The sequence below is a fragment of the Rhinatrema bivittatum genome, chromosome 11 (assembly GCF_901001135.1).
Source record: "Rhinatrema bivittatum chromosome 11, aRhiBiv1.1, whole genome shotgun sequence".
NCBI lineage: Eukaryota > Metazoa > Chordata > Amphibia > Gymnophiona > Rhinatrematidae > Rhinatrema > Rhinatrema bivittatum.
The window spans coordinates 81,360,435-81,380,720 of NC_042625.1; the positions used below are offsets into that span (position 1 = coordinate 81,360,435).

General features: G+C 41.3%; 1 protein-coding gene across 6 annotated transcripts in view; it reads left to right on the forward strand.

Moving 5' to 3' along the window:
- The window catches only part of SCMH1 (Scm polycomb group protein homolog 1), a 114,289-nt gene that overhangs the window by 9,481 nt on the left and 84,522 nt on the right, over positions 1–20,286 (forward strand). For all 6 annotated transcript variants that reach the window (XR_003859217.1, XM_029620027.1, XM_029620022.1 and 3 more), the window contains exons 2-5: positions 6,428–6,514; positions 14,115–14,183; positions 15,464–15,534; positions 16,576–16,810. Coding sequence is in view for 5 of the 6 variants with exons in the window: in XM_029620027.1 (XP_029475887.1) it covers positions 6,490–6,514; positions 14,115–14,183; positions 15,464–15,534; positions 16,576–16,810 (400 nt within the window). In the remaining variant the exon portion in view is untranslated. The remainder of the gene's footprint in view (positions 1–6,427; positions 6,515–14,114; positions 14,184–15,463; positions 15,535–16,575; positions 16,811–20,286) is intronic.

Below are 20,286 nucleotides of genomic sequence, written 5' to 3' on the forward strand. Positions count from 1 at the left end.
CCCATCCGGATATACTCCGTTTCCTCAGGGGGGTTAAGCACTTGAAGCCGCTAGTACGGCCTCCTTGTTCTTCTTGGAACCTCAACCTCGTGTTGCGCGTCCTCGGCGGACCTCCTTTTGAGCCTCTACGTTCCGCTACGCTTAAGGATCTCACACTTAAGACGATCTTCCTGGTAGCGATTAGTTTGGCGCGTCGCATTTCCGAATTACAAGCATTATCCTGCAGGGAGCCATATCTCCGTTTCACCGACGAGGGGGTCACGTTGCACACGGTTCCTACCTTTCTTCCCAAGGTTGTTTCGGCTTTTCACCTCAACCAGACGGTGGAATTACCTTCCTTTGCGTCGACGGATTCTCGTGATCTTCGCAAGCTCGATGTGAAGCGCTGCCTGATGCAGTATCTGGAGATCACCAATGAGTTCCGGCTTTCCGATCACCTGTCCATTCTTTGGTCGGGTCCTAAGAAAGGATGTATGGCCTCCAAACCTACTATCGCCCGGTGGCTGAAGGAAGCAGTCGTTGCCGCTTACGTTGGGGCGGGACGGACCCCGCCGCCGGGACTCAAGGCTCATTCCATTCGTTCTCAGGTTACGTCATGGGCGGAGAGTCATTCGGTATCATCGCAGGAGATCTGCAGAGCGGCCACTTGGAAATCGCTCCATACCTTCTCGAGGCACTATCGGCTCGATGTTCGGGCACCATCTTTTGGTTCTTTTGGGGATGGGGTCATCAGAGCAGGGCTGTCTACGGCCCACCCATCATAGGGACGCTTTGGTACATCCCACCATCTGGACTGATCCTGGTACGTACAGGGAAAAGAAAATTTATTCCTCACCTGCTAATTTTCGTTCCTGTAGTACCAAGGATCAGTCCAGATGCCCTTCCTATTTCTTGGGGGTTTTTGTGGGAAGCTTCTGCTCGACTCTCATCTCCTACTCTTGTCTGACAGTTCTGTTTGCAAGTTCCAGTTGGTGTTTTCTTGTTCAGTTAAGTACATTTTACTGTTGGTGGCCTAAGTTTGCCTCCTGTGTGTTTACTTACTTGATCCCTCCGTCTCTTCTCTTGGTTTTCTCTGGGCTTTGCTAGTCTAGTTACTGAGTATTGAGACAAGGGAGGTGGTCTTATATAGCACCTCCCCCAGAAGTTTGTGTTCTGACTCCATCTGCTGGACGGGGGACATAACCCACCGTCTGGACTGATCCTTGGTACTACAGGAACGAAAATTAGCAGGTGAGGAATAATTTTCTTTCACTCTTCAGGTTAAAGTTTGGTCCGTCATGGGTGTGCCATGGAAGTGGATTTTGGGGAAGGAGGGAAAGAAGGTGGTGACCAGCTATCATAGTGATGGTGATGCTGAGGGAGGAGTCTCAGAAGAGGTGGCATATCTTTAGCCTTAAGGCTGGTGAGGGTTCCTACAGCCATTTTGGACTCACCATCCCCACCCCTTCTTACTAATCTAAACATAGCTAGTCATGCCATGCCCTGTCCATGAAAAAGACACAAAATGGGCATTTTGATTTCTATCCAGGAATCTTCATAGGTTACAAATATGTAATAAGTAGGAAAGACATGGATTGCACAGAAAGTCCTTGGCATTCTTTCTATCAGCAATTGCTAGTTTGCTGCCGAGGCCAGTACTGTCTTGCCACTGTATGTATTGCCAGCCTAGTCTGTGTTTCTTACCCCTCTCCTTACCAGTAAGTCAGCAGGGGGGCCAGCACATGTCTCCAGTCCTGGGGCCATGGGAGTTTGACTTTGCCAGTGCATATAGCCTGCATCTTGGCTCTCAAAAACTTCCCTTCTCTGCTGGGCCACAATAATATTTGTATCCCATGATTGGTGTCATGTGTGGTGGCTGAAGTCTGTTTGCTTCCTTGCCACAGTGCCCCCACGTGGCTATTCTTCTGGGCTGGCCAGGGACAACTATCTGGTGAATGGTGTCTGGTCCCGGCTGCATTGCCATACAGAAGAATGCTTGCTTCGTTCCTGGATTGGGCCTTCTGTAGAGGCAGCATTCACAGTCTTTAGGGCTTCTCAACCAGTCTTTGGGGCACACCTAACCAGTCAGGTTTTCAAGACATCCACAATGAATATGCATGAGATCTGCATGTGTTGCTTCTATTGTATGCACATCTATCGCATGCATATTCCTTGTGGATATTCTGAAAGCCCAACTAGCTAGGAGTGCCTAGAGAACGGGATTGAGAAGCACTGATCTAATGGTTAGAGCAATGGATTGAGGGAAACCAGGGTTCAAATTCCGCTTCTCTCACTAACAGTCTGTGACTTCTAGCAAGTCAATTTTGTTCTGCTGCTTCAGGTATCCACTTAAATTTTAAGCTCTTTGACAGCATTATTTGTGACTAGTAGCGCTATAAAAATATTTAGGTTTTTTTTATATACTGCGTTCAATAGGGGTAGGTCAAAGTGGTTTCCACAAATCATTAAAACATAAAAAGGCAATGACTCGTATAACATAACTCAACAGAAAAAAGTAGCTGCAACTTGCATCAATGGAGAATAGAGAGGATCAGACAGATCTTACTAATTGCATGTATCCAGGGTATAAATTTGACCAATATGTTTGGATCTTCTGTTCAGTCCCTGGTTTTGAATTGTACTTTAAGCAATCAGGAGTAATATGCTAACAAAACATTTTATATCCACTTTCTTGAATTATTACACTGATGTAATTTCCGTTAACCAATCTACTCAAAGGAAGAATTACTTCTGCCCACGTTCTTTCCACTAGTGAATGGAAGTGTGAACCCTTTTTTATGTGTGTTTAAAGTTTTCATTGAGGAAAAAAAAAGTAGTGTTTACATATCATTGCATAATTCTTACAACAGAACTAGTAACTGTTTTTAGGCATGAAGCATAAGAACATTTTCTCCACTTCCAAAAATTGTAAAGCAACTCCCCCCCCCCCCCCCCCTCACCAACCCAGTGATCACAACTTGCCTTATTTATTAGATGTTCTACAAAACCAGATTCTCTGTAATCTTATAAATCAGTGACGTATAGAGCGTTGAGAGAGGGCCTTAATTTTTTTTTAGGTTCCGTAAGGATTAGCTTCTCAATCTAGGTGTAGAGGGCTACCACAAGTCTGGATCATACTTCTTATTTGTCAGCAGGCCTTTAATCCGCAGATATCTGAAAATAAGGCTGTTTATCAATTTCTAATCTTCCTTGAGCTCCTGAACATTAGAATTCATTGTTTTGTAAAGGGGTGGTCAAATTTCAACATCCCATTCTGTCTCCATGTTTAAAAATCAACACAAGATAAAACACTGGGAATTGAGGAATATCCTACTGACACCCCTTGTGACATTTTGCATTTCAATTCATCCTCCATTGCCTCGGGTACATACTTAGGGGCTCATTCACTGAGCCTCATTAGGCCATTTACCGTGTGATAAATGTTTTTCGTGCAGTAAATGGCATAACGCAGGGATAATATCAGGTATTTGAGCCCTGGGACTTGGCAAATGCATGCTAATCATCTCATAAACACCTTAGAAAATTCAAATCAAATAATGCAACTTTCCAAAAACCTTGCAAGCCATTTTATTTGATTTAAAGTTAGCTGCAACTTGAGTTGTAGCTAACTTCCCTTGGGAGCATTAGGACATTAATGCATCTCCCAGTGCTCCTGGGCACATGGCTTAAAAGGACTGACAGCTCTGAATCACCCCCTACCCTCACTCAAATTGTAAACATTCCCATAGATCTCCTCTCCCCCTTGCTGCCTGTGGAGGTGGCCTGCTGTTAAAATAATTTTTTAAAATGTTTGAAAATCACTGCCAAGCTCCATCCCAACCTCATACCCCTCAAACTTCGGGCCCAGTGGCAGCCCTGTTTCAAAATGATGCTGCCCAGCCTTTGCCCCTATCATGTGGGGAAGAATACCACGCAAGTCCCAAAGCGGCAGGGTCATTTCCCATGGGGAAAAATACCACAACTTAGTGAATGACCCTCTTCGATTGAAAATACTCTGGGGCAGGAAGGTATTACTGTACCTGAATGTAATCCACTTTGAAGTGCCCTGAAAGATGAAATATATTTTGGAGAGAGGCTCACGGGGGGGCACACACAACAGGAAAGTGCAAACCCATTCCCTTTCATATGTCCAATATGTTAACTGCTACTGGATGGTAAACATGCCACATCTTCCTAAATGTAGCATCTCGGATAAATCTCTGTTCCACTGATTTATATGTAGCGAGCCTATGCTTATTGGAACCATTGATATCGGTTGATAAGCAACCTCATCTGGGCAGCATAAATCCATTTATTGTAAAATTGGGAGAGATGGGTCAAACTGTCCTGCAGTAGTATGGAGCATTTGATCCCCTCTGCTTTTTATCAGAACAGATACATTTTTAGATACAGCTTTTTAGAATCTTTAAATACTGTTTCCTTTTTTAATTTTCTTTTTAAGTACATTTCATTAAATCACAAGAATTCCTTATACAGTAAACCAAGGGTGTACAGGCAGTATTACAGTGATAGAAACAAATTTAAAAAAGAAAATCTGTACATTCCTCATCTATAAAGAAATAGGGGGGGAGTGTCAAAGCGATTTACAATGAAAAATGATAAGAAATAGAGAGAAAACACCAATATTAAATCTATAGCCGATCTTCCTGAGTGATATTAGGTGTGTGAGTCAAGAAACGTCCGAAGTTGTGACTGTTCAAAAAATAGGTAATTAACATTAGAATATTTAATACGGCATTTGTAGTGATACAACAAAATTAATTGAGCCCCCCTTGATAATACCTTGGCAAGCATAGAAATATTTTTCCTATGGAATTGAGTTACTCTAGTAACAGGGTAAATCCATAATTTCTGACCGTAAAATAGCGACGCCCTAGTACAAAAGAAAAATCTGAGAATAGTATTACGGTCAGACAAAAGCAAAAGATACCAGTAAAGTTCCTCTCTTGGTAAATAATTCAAGTAATTCGGTAATATTTAAAGAAGAATCTTTTGGAGGACTTCCTGTAGAAACCTCTTCAGATTTAGGCAGAAAAACAATTCTAGTAATAGCTGGCATTGCAGCAGCTGGAATTGTAAAAATATGAGAAATATAACTCTTGAACAAATCAAGAAGAGAGATTTTATAACAGGAAAATGTAAAATCCTTAAGTTATGACTCCTCAAAGAATTTTCAGTATTTTCCAGCTTCTTAATAATGAAATCTGGTCAGACTGAACAAGAGCATGTTGAACTTTTTCAACTGTTCCTAGCCGAGTATCTAAGGCCTCCAAATTAGTACCATGTTGAGAAATCATGTTTACATTTGCCAAAACCCAAGAGTTCTTTTCCAAAGTAACTTTTAGTTAAAGCAGAAATAGATGTTTCAAGAGAGACAATTGCATGCTATAGTACCTCCAAGATGATCTCATGGGGTTTAACAAGACACACATTAGAAACCGAAGCACTCAACTCTGCACCATCTCGATTCAATTTAACACCCTTGCACAGGTCTGGTGGTGTCGATGGTATATCGGTGGCTGGGAGAGCAACTGCTTCTGATAGCTTTGAAGCAGGGCTCTCCCCTCCAGCTGCGCCCAGGATCACTTCAGGATCCGAACGATGCAGATCCCCGACAGGAACAGTCTCAGCTTTCTTCGACCTACCCGACTCAACTCCATAGAAGTCTGTAGGTGTTCCAAAGTCACGAACGGATCACATCGTAGAAGAGGAGAGGGCGTGATCAGTGCGCTGGGACTTTCTTCGATCAGTGGGGACGGCGTTTGCCCAGTGTTGTTCCCCGCAGCGATCATAGTTCCCAGAATCATTTTCGGTGTAGCAGGGAAAAAAAACCCTCGAACCGGGGCTGATGTAATTCAAGCGAAGGGGAACTTGTAATATTACCCCTCAGCTTGGCCTTCTGCTTCATATGAGGCAACTAGAAAGGGAGTCAATACAAAAGGAAGTAGCAGCAGCAAGGAAAATCTTCACAGTGGCCATCTTGACTCCTCCCCCCTCCCAAAAAAAAAAAATGGTATTTCTTACCCTGAAAGTAAATTGCAGAAGAATATTTTACCTATCGCTATTTGACCAACAAATTTGCATGATTTTACCAACTTCTGAGATCCTCTTTAATATTAGATAATGAAGAAAACTGAGCACAAATAACCAGGCAATATCTTTAGGAATAAAAATACCCAGCCCAAGTATTATATAGCCTTATTCCTTTTAAATGGGAATTATTGTGTAATAAATCCCTGGAGTCATGGTTTGATTCTTATAACAAGTATCTGGACATTGCTTCCAACAAAGATGACAATGAATACACTGGATTACAAATGTAGAACAGCATATCATCTGCAAAAAAGGGCAATTTTTGTTAGTTATTACATCCTTACCTTTTTGATTTCTCTACTACATTACTCACACTTTGCTTTTCTGCTTGCAGATAATTTGAACTTGTGAAAAGGAAGCTCATTCCAGGTGTAGGGGGCTGCAGTACTGGAGATCATGCGGAAACCAGGGCCTCAGAAAGGTGAGGAGCAGAAGCATCCTGCTAGAGACAAGGAGCAGAAAACAGAGGGTCAGAGTCAGCATCTAATTTGAATGCTCGCTGGTAAACTGCAATGGAATCAGATTTCGTAGGAAGTAGGAGATGATGCATTAGGTAGTCAGATCCTATGGTGTAGAGGGCAATCATTAAACCCCATAGGAAACTTTGTACCTGTGGGCCTGCAAGCTAACTTTCAAAAGGAACCTCCTTGGCATGTTTCCCTTTGAAAATTTAGGCTGGCGCTCTCACTGCAGATAGATTACCCACGCTGTTTGCAACTGCATTAAAGTAGATGGCAAAATGTATGCATGGGGATTTCCCTCATCTACAGTACAGCTACAAGTACACACACCACAATCTAGCATGCATACATCTTGTCTTGGGAGGGGGGCGTTTAGTTATGTAATACCTATTGATTATTGCTTCCATAATGAAAGGAATTGGGGTGGAAACAAGACTGCCTCTTGGATCTTAATGTTACCAAAGGACAAGAAAGGCAATTCAAAGTTCTTTGTTTCCCAAAGACAAAAATACAGATATGTTAATATAGAGTAGGCATGGCCAGATTTTTAGGATATCCACAATGACTATGCATGAGAGATATTTGAATGCACTGCCTCCATTGTAGGTAAATTTGTCTTATGCTTTATCCATTGTGTTTCAGATGTAATCTGCCTTGAACATGCGGAAGCATGGCATATAGAATGGAATATGTAAACGAATATCCTGAAAACCTGGCTTGTTTGTGGCTTTCGAGGGCAGGAGTTGTCCACTCCTTGATATATAGCTTCTAGAGTCGCTATTCTAAGGGCAAATTATTTCTTTATATTTATTTATACAATCATTTTTATACTGCAAAATCATGATATATCAGTGCAGTTTACAAACTTAAAATACAGACATCTAAAAAAAAAAATAAAGGACAAATAGCTCAAAATGCTATTGCAAAAACAACTGTATAATCAGGGCTAATATCAATTCCATTCACTACTTCTGCCTATGATACTATTGGTCCAAAATATATCAGAAATAGCCAGGTCTTTAAGCTATTCTTAAATTTGGGGGTAGATAATTCACCACTCAATGGTTCTGGTATATTATTCCATAGGATAGGACCACCCATGGAGAAAGTTTGGTCTCTAATCTCACCTATGTGAGGGATTTCCAACAACCTCTGGTTCTGCGATTGAAAAGATCATGAGGGGATATACATTCTTAAAGCTGCACCATGCCATGGCGTATTTACCTTATGCATGAGCATAAGAATTTTATATTCAATTCTTAATGATATAGGTAGCCAGTGTAATTTAGCAAGGACCATGGTAATATGGTCAAACCTCGTATTTCCAGATAATAAGCAAGTTGCTGAATTTTGTAGCAGCTGCAATTGGTGTGTTGTTGAATCAGGAAGACCGTGCAAAAAAGAATTACAATAATCTAAATATGCCAGAAGCAAAGATGTTGAGTTAGCAGGTAAAGATTTCAACCTGTTATGACCCTAAGGCTTCTCTGAAAGCCCATGGTGGCTGAGGCTTGAAGGGCAGCTGAGGAGTCTCATCCCTGCCCAGAATAGCTGATTGTTCTAATTGGGAAAAAAAAAAGGTAGCGTAGCTTATTATGCAATTAAGTGTGAATGTTTTAAATATCCTCTGTGGTGCATTCTTATTAGTTTTCTCTGCAGTCTTTGCCCAGTAGAATAACAGATAGTGCTTCCTCGTTGTATGGCATACAGTAATTGTTGCTTCGCTTACTGCTTTTTCATATTTATGGAGCACCATGGGGTGTTGCAAGCATTTATTGTGGATTTCATGTTCAGGTAGTTTGAAGTCTAACTCATTGTCACTCTTGGAAGCTCACATACTTGACTTATGCTAACGGGAAGAGAGGTCCAAAGGAAGGCAAAATTGTTATGAAATTGTCATTTATATTGTTGACTAGTGGAGTGGCTTCATAAAATCGACTTAACAGTGCCTCTGTAATTGAATTGGATAGGTGGCTATCTGGATATTGTTATGCATGTTTGGCTAGTTTTGTGTTATTTTATACAGAACTATGCAGAATACCTGGTGACCTAAAGCTGGCAAGTGAAACTCCAGATATTATAGTAAGATGATCTCCATTAATTCACCAGCCAGGCAAATTAAGGCATGAGGCCAAAAGTTATTTCCTTTTAGGTACTTGGAGTGCTATTATCCCATTATAGAGTATACCTTCAAAGTGCCTTATTGACTCTTTTTTTTTTTTTTAATCATATTTTATCCACTTCAGTGCCTAATGTGATCTCCAGGGCCTTGTTGACCTACACAGCACAAAAGAAAAACAGACACAGCTGCAACTGTGGTCTGATCTTCTTTAGACCTTTTCCTCTCTTTGATCCCTTGATCTGGCAGGGAGGAAGCTGAAATGGATCTGACTTAAGGAGCAAGGGAAAATGTCTTCGCTCAGTGCCACAGAGAGTAGAGTAATGACTAAATTGTGAGGAAAGGAAAGAAGATGGAAAAGAAGGGAGAGAGATTTGTGTAACAGCTGTGAAGATTTGACTTGGGAGTGCACAATGGGGTTATGCAGGAATTCTAGAGATGTGTAATCTGAATACTCCAAAAGCCCATTTTTAACTACTTGTAACATACATGCCAAATTATAAAGCTGTAAATTAGGAAGGCCTAGTTAATCACCCTTCTATAGTTCTTCATTAAAGTCTTGATTGCCACTCCAGCTCTTTTTTTTTTTTTTTTGTCCCCATAGGAACTTGCCGAGTATCCTATTGATTTCCTGAATTTCCTTTTTTCCTCCAACCAAATTGGCAATATCTGAAAAACATAGAGATGGCTTGGCAATTCTATATCTTACTAAGTGCTAATAGTACATGACTCCAATTTAATTAGCTTTACTTTCATTGTTTGCATTAAGTCTTATGTTGGAGTCGTATATCTTAGAAATATCCTTGGGAATAAGAATTCCAAGGTATCTCATTTTGTTTTCAACCCATTTTAGAGAAAAATTACCTACTCCATTTATTTCTTAAACACCTAATCATCTAATATTTCAGATTTTTCTAGCTTAATTTTAAGACCCAGACATTTCCCAAAGTTAGTCAATACTAGCATCGCCGCTTTCAGTGAAAGCATTGGAGGAGTAATAAAGGCCAACAAATCATCCCCAAAAGTGGGAATTTTAAATTCAGCTTGACTAAATTTAAGACCATTTTAAGGATTTTCGACAATGTTCCGCAACAAAGAATCTGAAGATAGTACAAATAATAAAGGTGATAGGGAGCAGCCTTGGTGCATCCCTGTTTGCAAAACAGGAAATAGTCCCATGTGTGGAAATTATACAGTAATGCAATACACAAAAAATATTCTCCTTCCAAATTGAAAAATATGACCAATCTGCATGGTCAAAAGCTTTTTCTGCATCAAAGCTCATTTACTAGATGAAAAAAAAATTGTTGCTTACAGTACTCCACAAATATTTACAGCTGCATTCCTCTTTTACAAATCCCACCTGTTCATGAGAAACTAAATCCAGCAGCACAGGACTAATCCTATTTGCCATTATTTTAGCATAGAACTTCAAATCACAATTTAATAATGAGATGGCTCTATGTGAGGGTGGTACCTCAAGGTCTTTTCCTGGTTTAGGAAGTGCTGTAATAGTCATTGTATGTTCTGGAAATTGACCTCTCAACAATGACTTCCCATGAAATTTTCCCAAAGAACAAACACCTGTTCTAAGGAAATTTATAATATTCTACATTGTAGCTATCGGGTCCCATTCTTCCTTCTTATTGCAAAACCAGAGATTACTGGTCTAAAACATTAACTGGGATACTAAAAATTTGATTCTAAATGAAGAATTCTTTGTGGTTGAGCAGGCAATACCAGCTATAGAAGCGGGTGGTGTCATTCAAAGGTTCTGACACAGTTTCACAGAGTTCGGGAAAAGCCCCTTTTCTCCCTCCAGTGATTCCTCTCATCTTCAGTTCATACTTCTGTCAATGCTGCTGATCTGGGCCAGCAGGAGGAGGTGGAGGTGCCTCAAGCCGCATCCTCTTCCTCTTCTGCCGCCTGGGACCCTATTCCTGTTTTGAACTTTGCTCCACCATTTGAAAGTGGCAGTTGGACCTCTGTCAGCAGGGGTGCTTTTCTTTTTCCTGCCAGCCCAGATCCATGGCAGTGATGTAGGCATTGGTAGGGGAAATGGGGTTCAGGGGATTGGGGAGGGTGGCCAGGTCAGGTGACTGCAGTACATAGTAAGGTTGTGCTGGCATTGCAGTTGAGAAGCAGCAAATGTTTAGTCTGTCTGCTGCTCTCAGATATTTGCCACCCTAGGTACAGGCCTAGATTGCCCATTGGCAAATCCAGATCTTTTGACCCCCATGACCTATCTTGCATGAGTCCTCTACTACTTTTATATTCTTCCCCTCTAAACTGCTTTGTGAGCAATCTGTATTGTTTGGTGTTTAGCCTGGTTTCTTATAAAATGCTATGTCTTTTATCTTTATTAAACATTTATATATCACCTGATGCAGAGTCTCTAGGCTTTCTACAATAAAATGCTCATAAAATAATTAAAAACATCAAACAATAAAACATAAAAAGATGGACCTTAAGAAAAGTAAAAAAATCATGCCAACATAAACAAACGAAGTAAAATACAGGGATAAAAGCCCATGCAACCAGAGCTCACATAAAATTCAGGGATAAAAGCCCATATAACCAGAGCTCACATGAAAGACTGCCTTAATAAAAGACAGTACTACCCGAAAGCCAGCCTGAATAGATATGCTTTTAGGAAGGATTTAAATGGCTTTGGTTATGCCACCATCCTCAAATCAAAAGGTAAGCTGTTCCAAAATTCAGAGGCAGCAACAGAGAACATGTGTAACATCAATTCTGTTCGTACTCCGGATCAGTCCAGACAAGTGGATTTATGTATCCCTACCAGCAGATGGAGGCAGAAAACAAAAACTTTGAGGCACTGCTACATAACTGAGAGTGCCACCTGCAGTCCCTCAGTATTTGTCTCCAGTAGATGGTAGAGGTGCAAACCTGCAGACTGACTAGTTTTAGTAAAAAGAAAACAGAGGAGATTTTGGATTTGACTTGTTGCTCCCTGAGGTGTTAGGCACCTTCGTGAGTCATCCCTCAGTTGGGGCTGGGCCATCGGGGGTTAGTAACCCCTGCCTGTTTGTAGTCCTTTGGTGCTAGAGACCTTGATTTAGCTAGGGGACTGGCTCCCTCGTGGCCTCTGAAGCCGCCTCCTGCCCCGCCGTCGTCCCCATAAAGGGAAGTATTCTTGTTTTTGTGTCCTTAATTAAGTTGTTGGGGGGGGGGGGGGGGGGGGAGTTAAAGCTCTGAAGGATTTGAAGCAGGCAACCAGGAGCTTCTGTTTGGAGGCGGTCCAATGGCAGGGTGCTTTCAGCAGCGGGGGCTGTTGGCACCGGATGCAGGTAGGGAGGGATAAGCCCATGCCAAATTTTTCTAACGGGAGATCCTGGCGGTTGTGAGGCTGTGGATTTTTTTTTTTCGTGCACCGTTTGGCGCGGCTTGACTGAAGTGCCTCCTGACCACGCGTGCGGCCTGTGTGCAGCAACATACCCAGCCGTCACTTTTCCTTTGGCAGTCGTGTAGAAATGGTGCCAAAGCTGCATGTAGTGGCCTGCAAGGCTTGCGGCGTTTGGTCAGCCCACCTCAGCCTTTGCATTGGCTTCCAATTAAAATACAGAATCGAATACAAGGCATTATGCCTAATTCATAAATCGTTAAACGCAGCTCTTCACTTTCATGTACCAGAAAGGAATCTAAGAGAAGCAAATAAAAGCTTTCTTAATGTCCTGTCAATTCGTACTGCACACTTATCTGAGGTAAGGGAAAGAGCTATATCAATAGCGGGTCCAAAACTATGGAACAGGCTCCCGGCAGAATTAAGACCACAAAAAGAATATGCATAGTTTAAAAAGATCTTAAAACCTGGCTTTTTAAAAGAGCTTATGATAATTGAGGATTAAAAGGCAATTATGGATAGAGAACAGCTTCACAAATGGACAAACTAAGTTTTTTAAATTTCATTTCATTATACTATTTGATATTTAATTGGATGTATCTCTTTATTGCATTTTTACTTTCGTTTAATTTGTTTTTTAATGCTTTTATATTTATTGTATTGTAAACCGTTAAAATTGTGTGTGTATATGTATATATATATATGTGTATGTGTGTGTATATGTATATAAATATGTGTGTGTATATATGTATATATATATATATATATATATGTGTGTGTGTGTGTGTATATATTTTGATTTGACTGTAAACCGTCATGAAGTCAACACGAATGTCGGTATATAAAAGTGAATGAATAAATAAATATATATAGTGTGTGTGTGTGTGTGCACAATTTTAACGGTTTACAGATTGACAGTATAGAAAACTGACAAATTTTGTCCAAGGGCACTATTGCATGATGGCTGAAAGAGACAATAGCTTCGGCTTGCATCTGTAAGGGCCGGTCGATGCCAGAGGGGTTGACCGCATTTCACTAGGGCGCAAGCAACCTCATGGTCAGATTGTCAACTGTTTTCTACACAGGAGACTTCTTGTGCAACGACATGGCCTTCGCTTCACACTTATATTCATGCATTACTGCTTGGATGTGTGGGCACCAGAGGAGGCGTCTTTTGGGGAAAGTATGTTGGGTGCAGGTCTTTAGATTTTCCTCCCAGAATAGAGGGGCTTGGGTACCTCCCACTTGTCTGGACTGATCCGGGGTATGGACAGGAAAGGAAAATTGGTTCTTACCTGCTAAGTTTCATTCCTGAAGTACCATGGATCAGTCCAGAGACCCATCTCCCATCTTTCGAAAGACTTCCTTGCTTCTGGATGTTGCTGAGCTGATATGTGTTTATATTCAGAGTAATGAGAAGTCACATTAGGAGGGCCTGTTTTTTTTTCAGGGGGCTCCAATGTTTAAGTATCTGTTCGCCCCAGGTTTATTGGGGTTTAAGGTAAACATCTTGGCTTGGGTACAGGTCAATTCTGGGGGACTGCAGGTGGCACTCTGTTATGTAGCAGTGCCTAAAAGTTTTTGTTCTCTGCTTCCTTCTGCTGGTAGGGATGCGTAAACCCGCTTGTCTGGACTGATCCGGGGTATGAACAGGAACAAAAATTAGCAAGTAAGAACCAATTTTCCTGTCATACCACTTTGTGAGGGAATGTTTAAAAGACCAGGATGCTGAACCCAAGGTACATCTGGGAACATAATTCTTAGCAAAGAATTAACCCAAGGAAAGAAATAGAGTTTTAAGAGATTATGCACCATAATGGCTTTTTATATAGGATGCACTGTTGAATAGGTAGCCAGTGCAAATCTCTTAAAATGGGTGTAATATACAGATGGATATTTATGCCAATAATGAGACAAGCTGCTGAGTTTTGTAATAGTTGTAATGCTTTTAAGGTATTGTATAGGCAGGTAATCATCAGGCAAATGATACTATTTTGAAATCTACATTTTGGGGGTTGAAAAAATTTGACCCTTGCAGTGGATTCATGTTAATGCACTCTGATTTTTCTTTTGTCAGTAATAGACTGGAAAGATGGTAAGAAACATAACTACAGCCGTCCATCTGAAACTGCTCCCCAGCACCAAGGTAAAAGTCCTTCCTCCTTTGCAGTAAGGCAAGAGTCTGCCTCCTTTAATCTGATGGCAAGGAAAGAACCCCTCCTCCGCTAATGCCAATGACGAGTGAAGAGTCCGTCCCCCCTCTCCCCGTTTTCCTAGCTGCTGTATCAAGGGAAGAAATCCCTTTCCTTGGGTTTCCAGCATTTAAGTAAATTCATTTTTACTTTTGTGTCTGTTCTGCTTTAACTATAAACTGAAGAAAATTTCACTGAGAAATGATCATTGGTGAAAGGAGTTAAATGTATTTTTCAGCAGAAAGAAGCAGTTCTGCTACACACAGTTTACAAGGACTTGCTGACCCAAGCAGCCATTTGTGTGTGGTATGCTTTGAACAGGTACCATTGCTCCTCTGGAAGGAAAGGGCTAGTTGGAGGTCCTCTGATTCCCATAGGCTTCCTCTCAAAGAGGAGGCTTGAGGTTGATACCTGATATGATTCTCCCCACCCCTTTCCTGAGTGACTACGGCTAGTCGTGTTGTCAGCTCAGCTTCTTGGCTTGTCAAAAAGCTGAATGAGGAACCAATCTGTCTAGATCAATAATCACTGGGACGTCAGATGGGATCCAAGTTCAGCAAGCCACTAGGTGGTGTCATAGCATCTTCTGTGACCATTTGCATAGGTTTTAGATGTGGAAGGAGCAGTATGCTTGCTGTGACTGATGCTCACTCAGTGTATCGAGATGCAGCACTGTCAGTCATCCACAAACGGAACCGATGCAGCCACTCTTCTCAGGAGCTTCAAACACCTTATTGTTTTAGTCAAGAAATATTCCCTATTCAAACCTGGATGTCGCTGACTGTTATATATAATTTGATTTAATATATAGACTACCCTTCCTGGCGATTGCCACCACAAGGTGGTGCACATCATAAATATTGCCTATAGCCCCTCTCTCCTGTCCCCTGCAAGTGACACAGACCTCTTAATAACAACTAAATATCTAGCAATGTCATCCATTCCTAATTCAGCTGCCTGTCAGTGATTTCTACATGCATTGCCCCTCTATGCCCCCTCCACCTGTCCAATTGTTTTTCAATGATTCCCCCATATATATCTCCTCTTCCTTCCCTCCTGCAATCTGTTCACTGCCTTGCAGCAATTCCTATGCCCTGCATGCAGGCCTTCTTTCAAATCCTACTATGTTTGTGCTTGTGGTCCTGGGGACTTTCGTTAGGTGTGATGCAGAATTTCTGAGGTTTGCAGGTACTTTGTGTTTGTATTTTAATTCTTTTTTTTTTTTTCTTGACAGGACACTTCAGCTGGGATAAATACCTGAAGGAGACATGTGCAACTGCAGCCCCCATCCATTGCTTCAAACAGGTGAGTGTATATGCAGCACTTGTGACTTTGCCTTCATAGGGTGTGCTGGTGAGTGTATATGTAGTGCCTGTGACTTTACACCTGGAGGGTGTGTTGGTGAGTGTGTATATGGTGAGCCGTAAACTTGCACATTAAGGGTGTGCAGCTGATTTATGTTTGTGATTAGTTATCATCTCGGTGGTAAGGTTGTGCAAGTCCTTGTGTACAGCACCTTTTGACAACACAGCACCAGGGCTGTGTAGATGATGGATATGTGCATGAGAGGAGCCTTGACCTTCACAGAGCACTGCAAGTGAAGCCTCCTATCATCTGATCCTTGCCCTTTTGTTAGGTGAAACAAGCTCTTTCACCTTCTTCTCTTCTAAATCAATCGCTAAGAGACCGATTAGAAGTGCATACAAGAACATGCTACTCACCCAGCCGGCAAAAACCTCACTGAGGAAACGCGCTCTTTCCACTGCGGGTCCCCCACTCTGGAATTGGCTCCCGCCGGACTTGCGTCAAGAACCCTGCGCTATGACTTTCAAAAAGGAGCTTAAGACTTGGCTTTTCGCCCAAGCATTCCCGGAGAACTAAGACCCGAGGAATACGATGACGTTAGAGTCTCAGGTCCCCTATCCCCCCTGTACTTATGTTTTTGAGTAGTACTATTTCGCAGTTAAATTAGGCCTTTTATTTTATTTATAAGTTCTTTGTATTCCGCCCCTGAGGCAACAATTTTAGTTACTTGTAAACCGGTGTGATATGCATTTTATACAGGAACATCGGTATATAAAAATTAAAAATAAATATGTCATGGAATCTCTTACACAGCTCCCTTATATCCATCACTTTAGCAGAATAGTTAATAAGAACATAAGAAATTGCCATGCTGGGTCAGACCCAAGCCCAGCATGGCAAGGGTCCATCAAGCCCAGCATCCAGAGGCCAAACCAGGCCACAAGAACCTGGCAATTACCCAAACACTAAGAAGATGGTTCTCTGTCCACTGCAGTTATGCTACCTGCTATGCTCTCACCAAAGTTTTTTTGTTTCTTTTAGTCCTATTCTCCTCGTAGCAATGAATTTAAGATCAGCATGAAAGTGGAAGCACAGGACCCCCGGAACACTACATCTACGTGCATTGCCACTGTGGTGGGGCTCACTGGTGCACGTCTCCGACTGCGACTGGATGGTAGCGACAACAAGAATGACTTCTGGCGACTGGTGGATTCCACTGAAATCCAGCCCATTGGAAACTGTGAGAAAAGCGGGGGCATGCTGCAGCCTCCCTTAGGTAAGGAAACTAGGAATTGGAGCCTGCTGTGTTGGAAAGTTTAAGATTGAGTTACGGCGTAGAATGCCTGCCGCTACAGATGGATGCAGCTGTAGATGCTGCTAGTACACCAGTATTAATATCGTGTGTGTGGCACATATTTTCTGTTAGTTATCACAGGTAGTAGAAATGTAGCTCTGTATTTGCTGTTTTGTGATAAAGGGCCCCAAGTTTGGGACTGGGCAGTGTGCCCAGCCTCAGAAGCAGGAGCCTGAGCTGGGAATCAATCGCGTGCAAATCACCCACTTGCCGTGCCCTGAGTGGGTCGTGTTTTATTATGAGGTCCTCAGGTGCTGATAACATATTGGCCATATTTCAAGAAAATGCCTGAGCACTTAGCCAAATTTTGGCCACTTAAACTGATTTTTAGCTAGATCTAGCTGATTAAATGTTTGGCTGAAAATCACCTTAAATCTAACCAGCTAAAACTTAGTTAGAATTGGTGTACTTAAACTTACATCTTTCACCTGCCTGAACAAAATTAACCACAGGGGTGGTCAATTATCAAGTTAAGTGTAAAACATGGATAAGACAGGCTAAGAGAGAATTTGAAATGAAGTTGGCTTTGGAGACAAAAACTTACAATAAAAACTTTTTAAAATATATCCAAAGCAGAAAACCTGTGAGGGAGTCTGTTGGATCATTAGATGACCGAGGGATTAAAGGGGCTCTTAGGGAAGATAAGGCCATTGTAGAAAGACTAAATCAATTCTTTGATTCTGTGTTTACTAAAGAAGATGTTGGGGAGATACCATTTTCGGAGATGGTTTTCAAGGGTGATGAGTTAGATGAACTGAACCAAATCACTGAACCTGGAAGATGTAGTAGGCCAGATTGACAAACTAAAGAGTAGCAAATCACCTGAACCAGATGGTATGCACCCCAGGGTTTTGAAGGAACTAAAAAATGAAATTTCAGATCTGTTAGTTTAAAATGTGTAACCTATTATTAAAATCCTTCAATGTACCTGAAGATTGGAGGGTAGCCAATGTAACCCCAATATTTAAAAAGGGCTCCAGGGGTGATCTGGAAAACCATAGTTTTCCAGATCACCCCTGGAGCATGATTTCAGTGCCAGGAAAAATAGTGGAAACTATTCTAAAGATCAAAATCACAGAGCGTATAGAAAGACATGGTTTAATGGAACACAGCATGAATTTACCCAAGGTGAGTCTTGCCTCACAAATCTGCTTCATTTTTTTGAAGGGGTTAATAAACTTGGATAAAAGTGAACCAGTAGTTGTACTGTATTTGGATTTTCAGAAGGCGTTTGACAAAGGCCTTCAGGAGAGGCTTCTAAGAAAACTAAAATGTCATGGGATAGGAGGCGCTATCCTTTAGTGGCTTACAAACTGGTTAAAAGATGGGAAACAGAGCAGGATTAACTGGTCAGTTTTCTCAGTGGAAAAGGATAAACAGTGGAGTGCCTCAGGGATCTGTACTTGGACTGTTGCTTTCAATATATTTATAAATGATCTGGAAAGAAAAATGACGAGTGAGGTAATCAAATTTGCAGATGATACAAAATTATTCAGAGTAGCTAAATCACAAACAGATTGTGATAAATTGTAGGAGGACCTTACGAGACTGGAAGATTGGGCATCCAAATGGCAGATGAAATTTAATGTGGCATGTGCAAGGTGTTGCATATAGGAAAAAATAACCCATGATGTAGATACAGTGTTAGGTTCCATATTAGGAGCTACCACTCAGTAGAAAGATCTAGATGCTATAGTGGATAATACATTGAAATCAGCTCAGAGTGCTGCGGCAATCAAAAAAGCAAACAATGTTAGGAATTATTAGGAAGGGAATGGTGAATAAAACGGAAAATGTCATAATGCTTCTGTATCACTCCATGGTGAATCCGCACTTTGAATACTGTGTACACTTCTGGTTGCCGCATCTCAAAAAAGATCTAGTTGCATTGGAGAAGGTACATAGGATGACCAAAATGAGAAAGAGGATGGAATGGCTCCCCTATGAGGAAAGGCTAAAGAGGTTAGGGCTGTTCAGCTTGGAGAAGAGTCGGCTGAGAGGGGATATGATAGAGGTCTTTAAAATCATGAGAGGTCTAGAACGGGTAAATGCGAATCGGTTATTTACTCTTTCAGACAATAGAAAGACTAGGGGGCACTCCATGAAGTTAGCATGTAGCACATTTAAAACTAAGCGGAGAAAATGTTTCACTTATCGCACAGTTAAACTCTAGAATTTGTTGCCAGAGGATGTGGTTAATGCAATTAGTGAGGCTGGGTTTAAAAAAGGTTTAGATAAGTTCATGGAGAAGTCCATTAACTGCTATTAGAGAATAGCCACTGCTATTACTGACATCAGTAGCATGGGATCGACTTAGTGTTTGGGTACTTGCCAGGTGCTTGTAGCCCGGATTGGCCACAGTTGGAAACAGGATGCTGGGCTTAATGGACCCTTGGTCTGACCCAATATGGCAATTTCTTATGTTCTTATGGGGTGACAGGCCTCCTTTATTCCCCTCTGGCCCTCAAATCTGCCTCCCAACATTCAGGAAAAGACTCAAAACATGGCTATTTAAAAAAGCCTTTCTGGACACCGAATGAATCTTAACTCACCACTAACCAACTTCCAATCATTACCCTTATGCAGAAAACTATAACATTGCAAATGACATAACCTAGCAAATTCCATAAATTCTGTAAATGCTTTCTGTTAAAGTTTGGTAAATGTATTCTGTTAAATTCCTATCGCCTTTCTCTGCTCCTAGTTGTACATTTCCCTGCTTTATTGTAACTGCAATTGTTTTCGCTCAGCACTTGTTACTTGTTCTTTTTATTGTAACCTATTATCACACCCCCCTGTTTATTGTAAACCGGCATGATGTGATTCTTATCACAAATGCCGGTATAGAAAAAACTCAAATAAAAATAAATATAATAAAAAAACTCTCCCATCTGAGTTAAAGGATAAGTGTAGGACTGACAGCCACTTCCACCACCTTTAGAAATATAAAGTTATTGCTGTGGCTGACAACTCCCATCATCACGTTTCCATCTGCCTGAATAAAAAGATAAACACGAGAATCTGGATTACATGAAACATAGGTACTGCTCAGCAGCCATGCACACTCCTCAGGCATTGTGAGTTTAGTATGAGCCCATAATCTGTAGTGTCCATAATTTTAGGAGAGGGTGAAAACAGGTCAGAATAAAGCACCATTACTGGGAAAAAGCATTCTTTGTGCTACATGAGCTTTGTAAAATAGGAGAAAAACACGCCTTGATATGTTTGTATATAATTATTTTACTTGTAATTTCATTGTATATATTGCATGCCATGAGTTTCAGAAGGAAACGTTTTGGTACCGTGAAATTAAGAGCACTAGCAGTAAATCTGAGAGATTAAAATCATGCCCTGCGTATGCTGGTGTATAAGTGAGGTTCTCTCTATATATGCAAAAC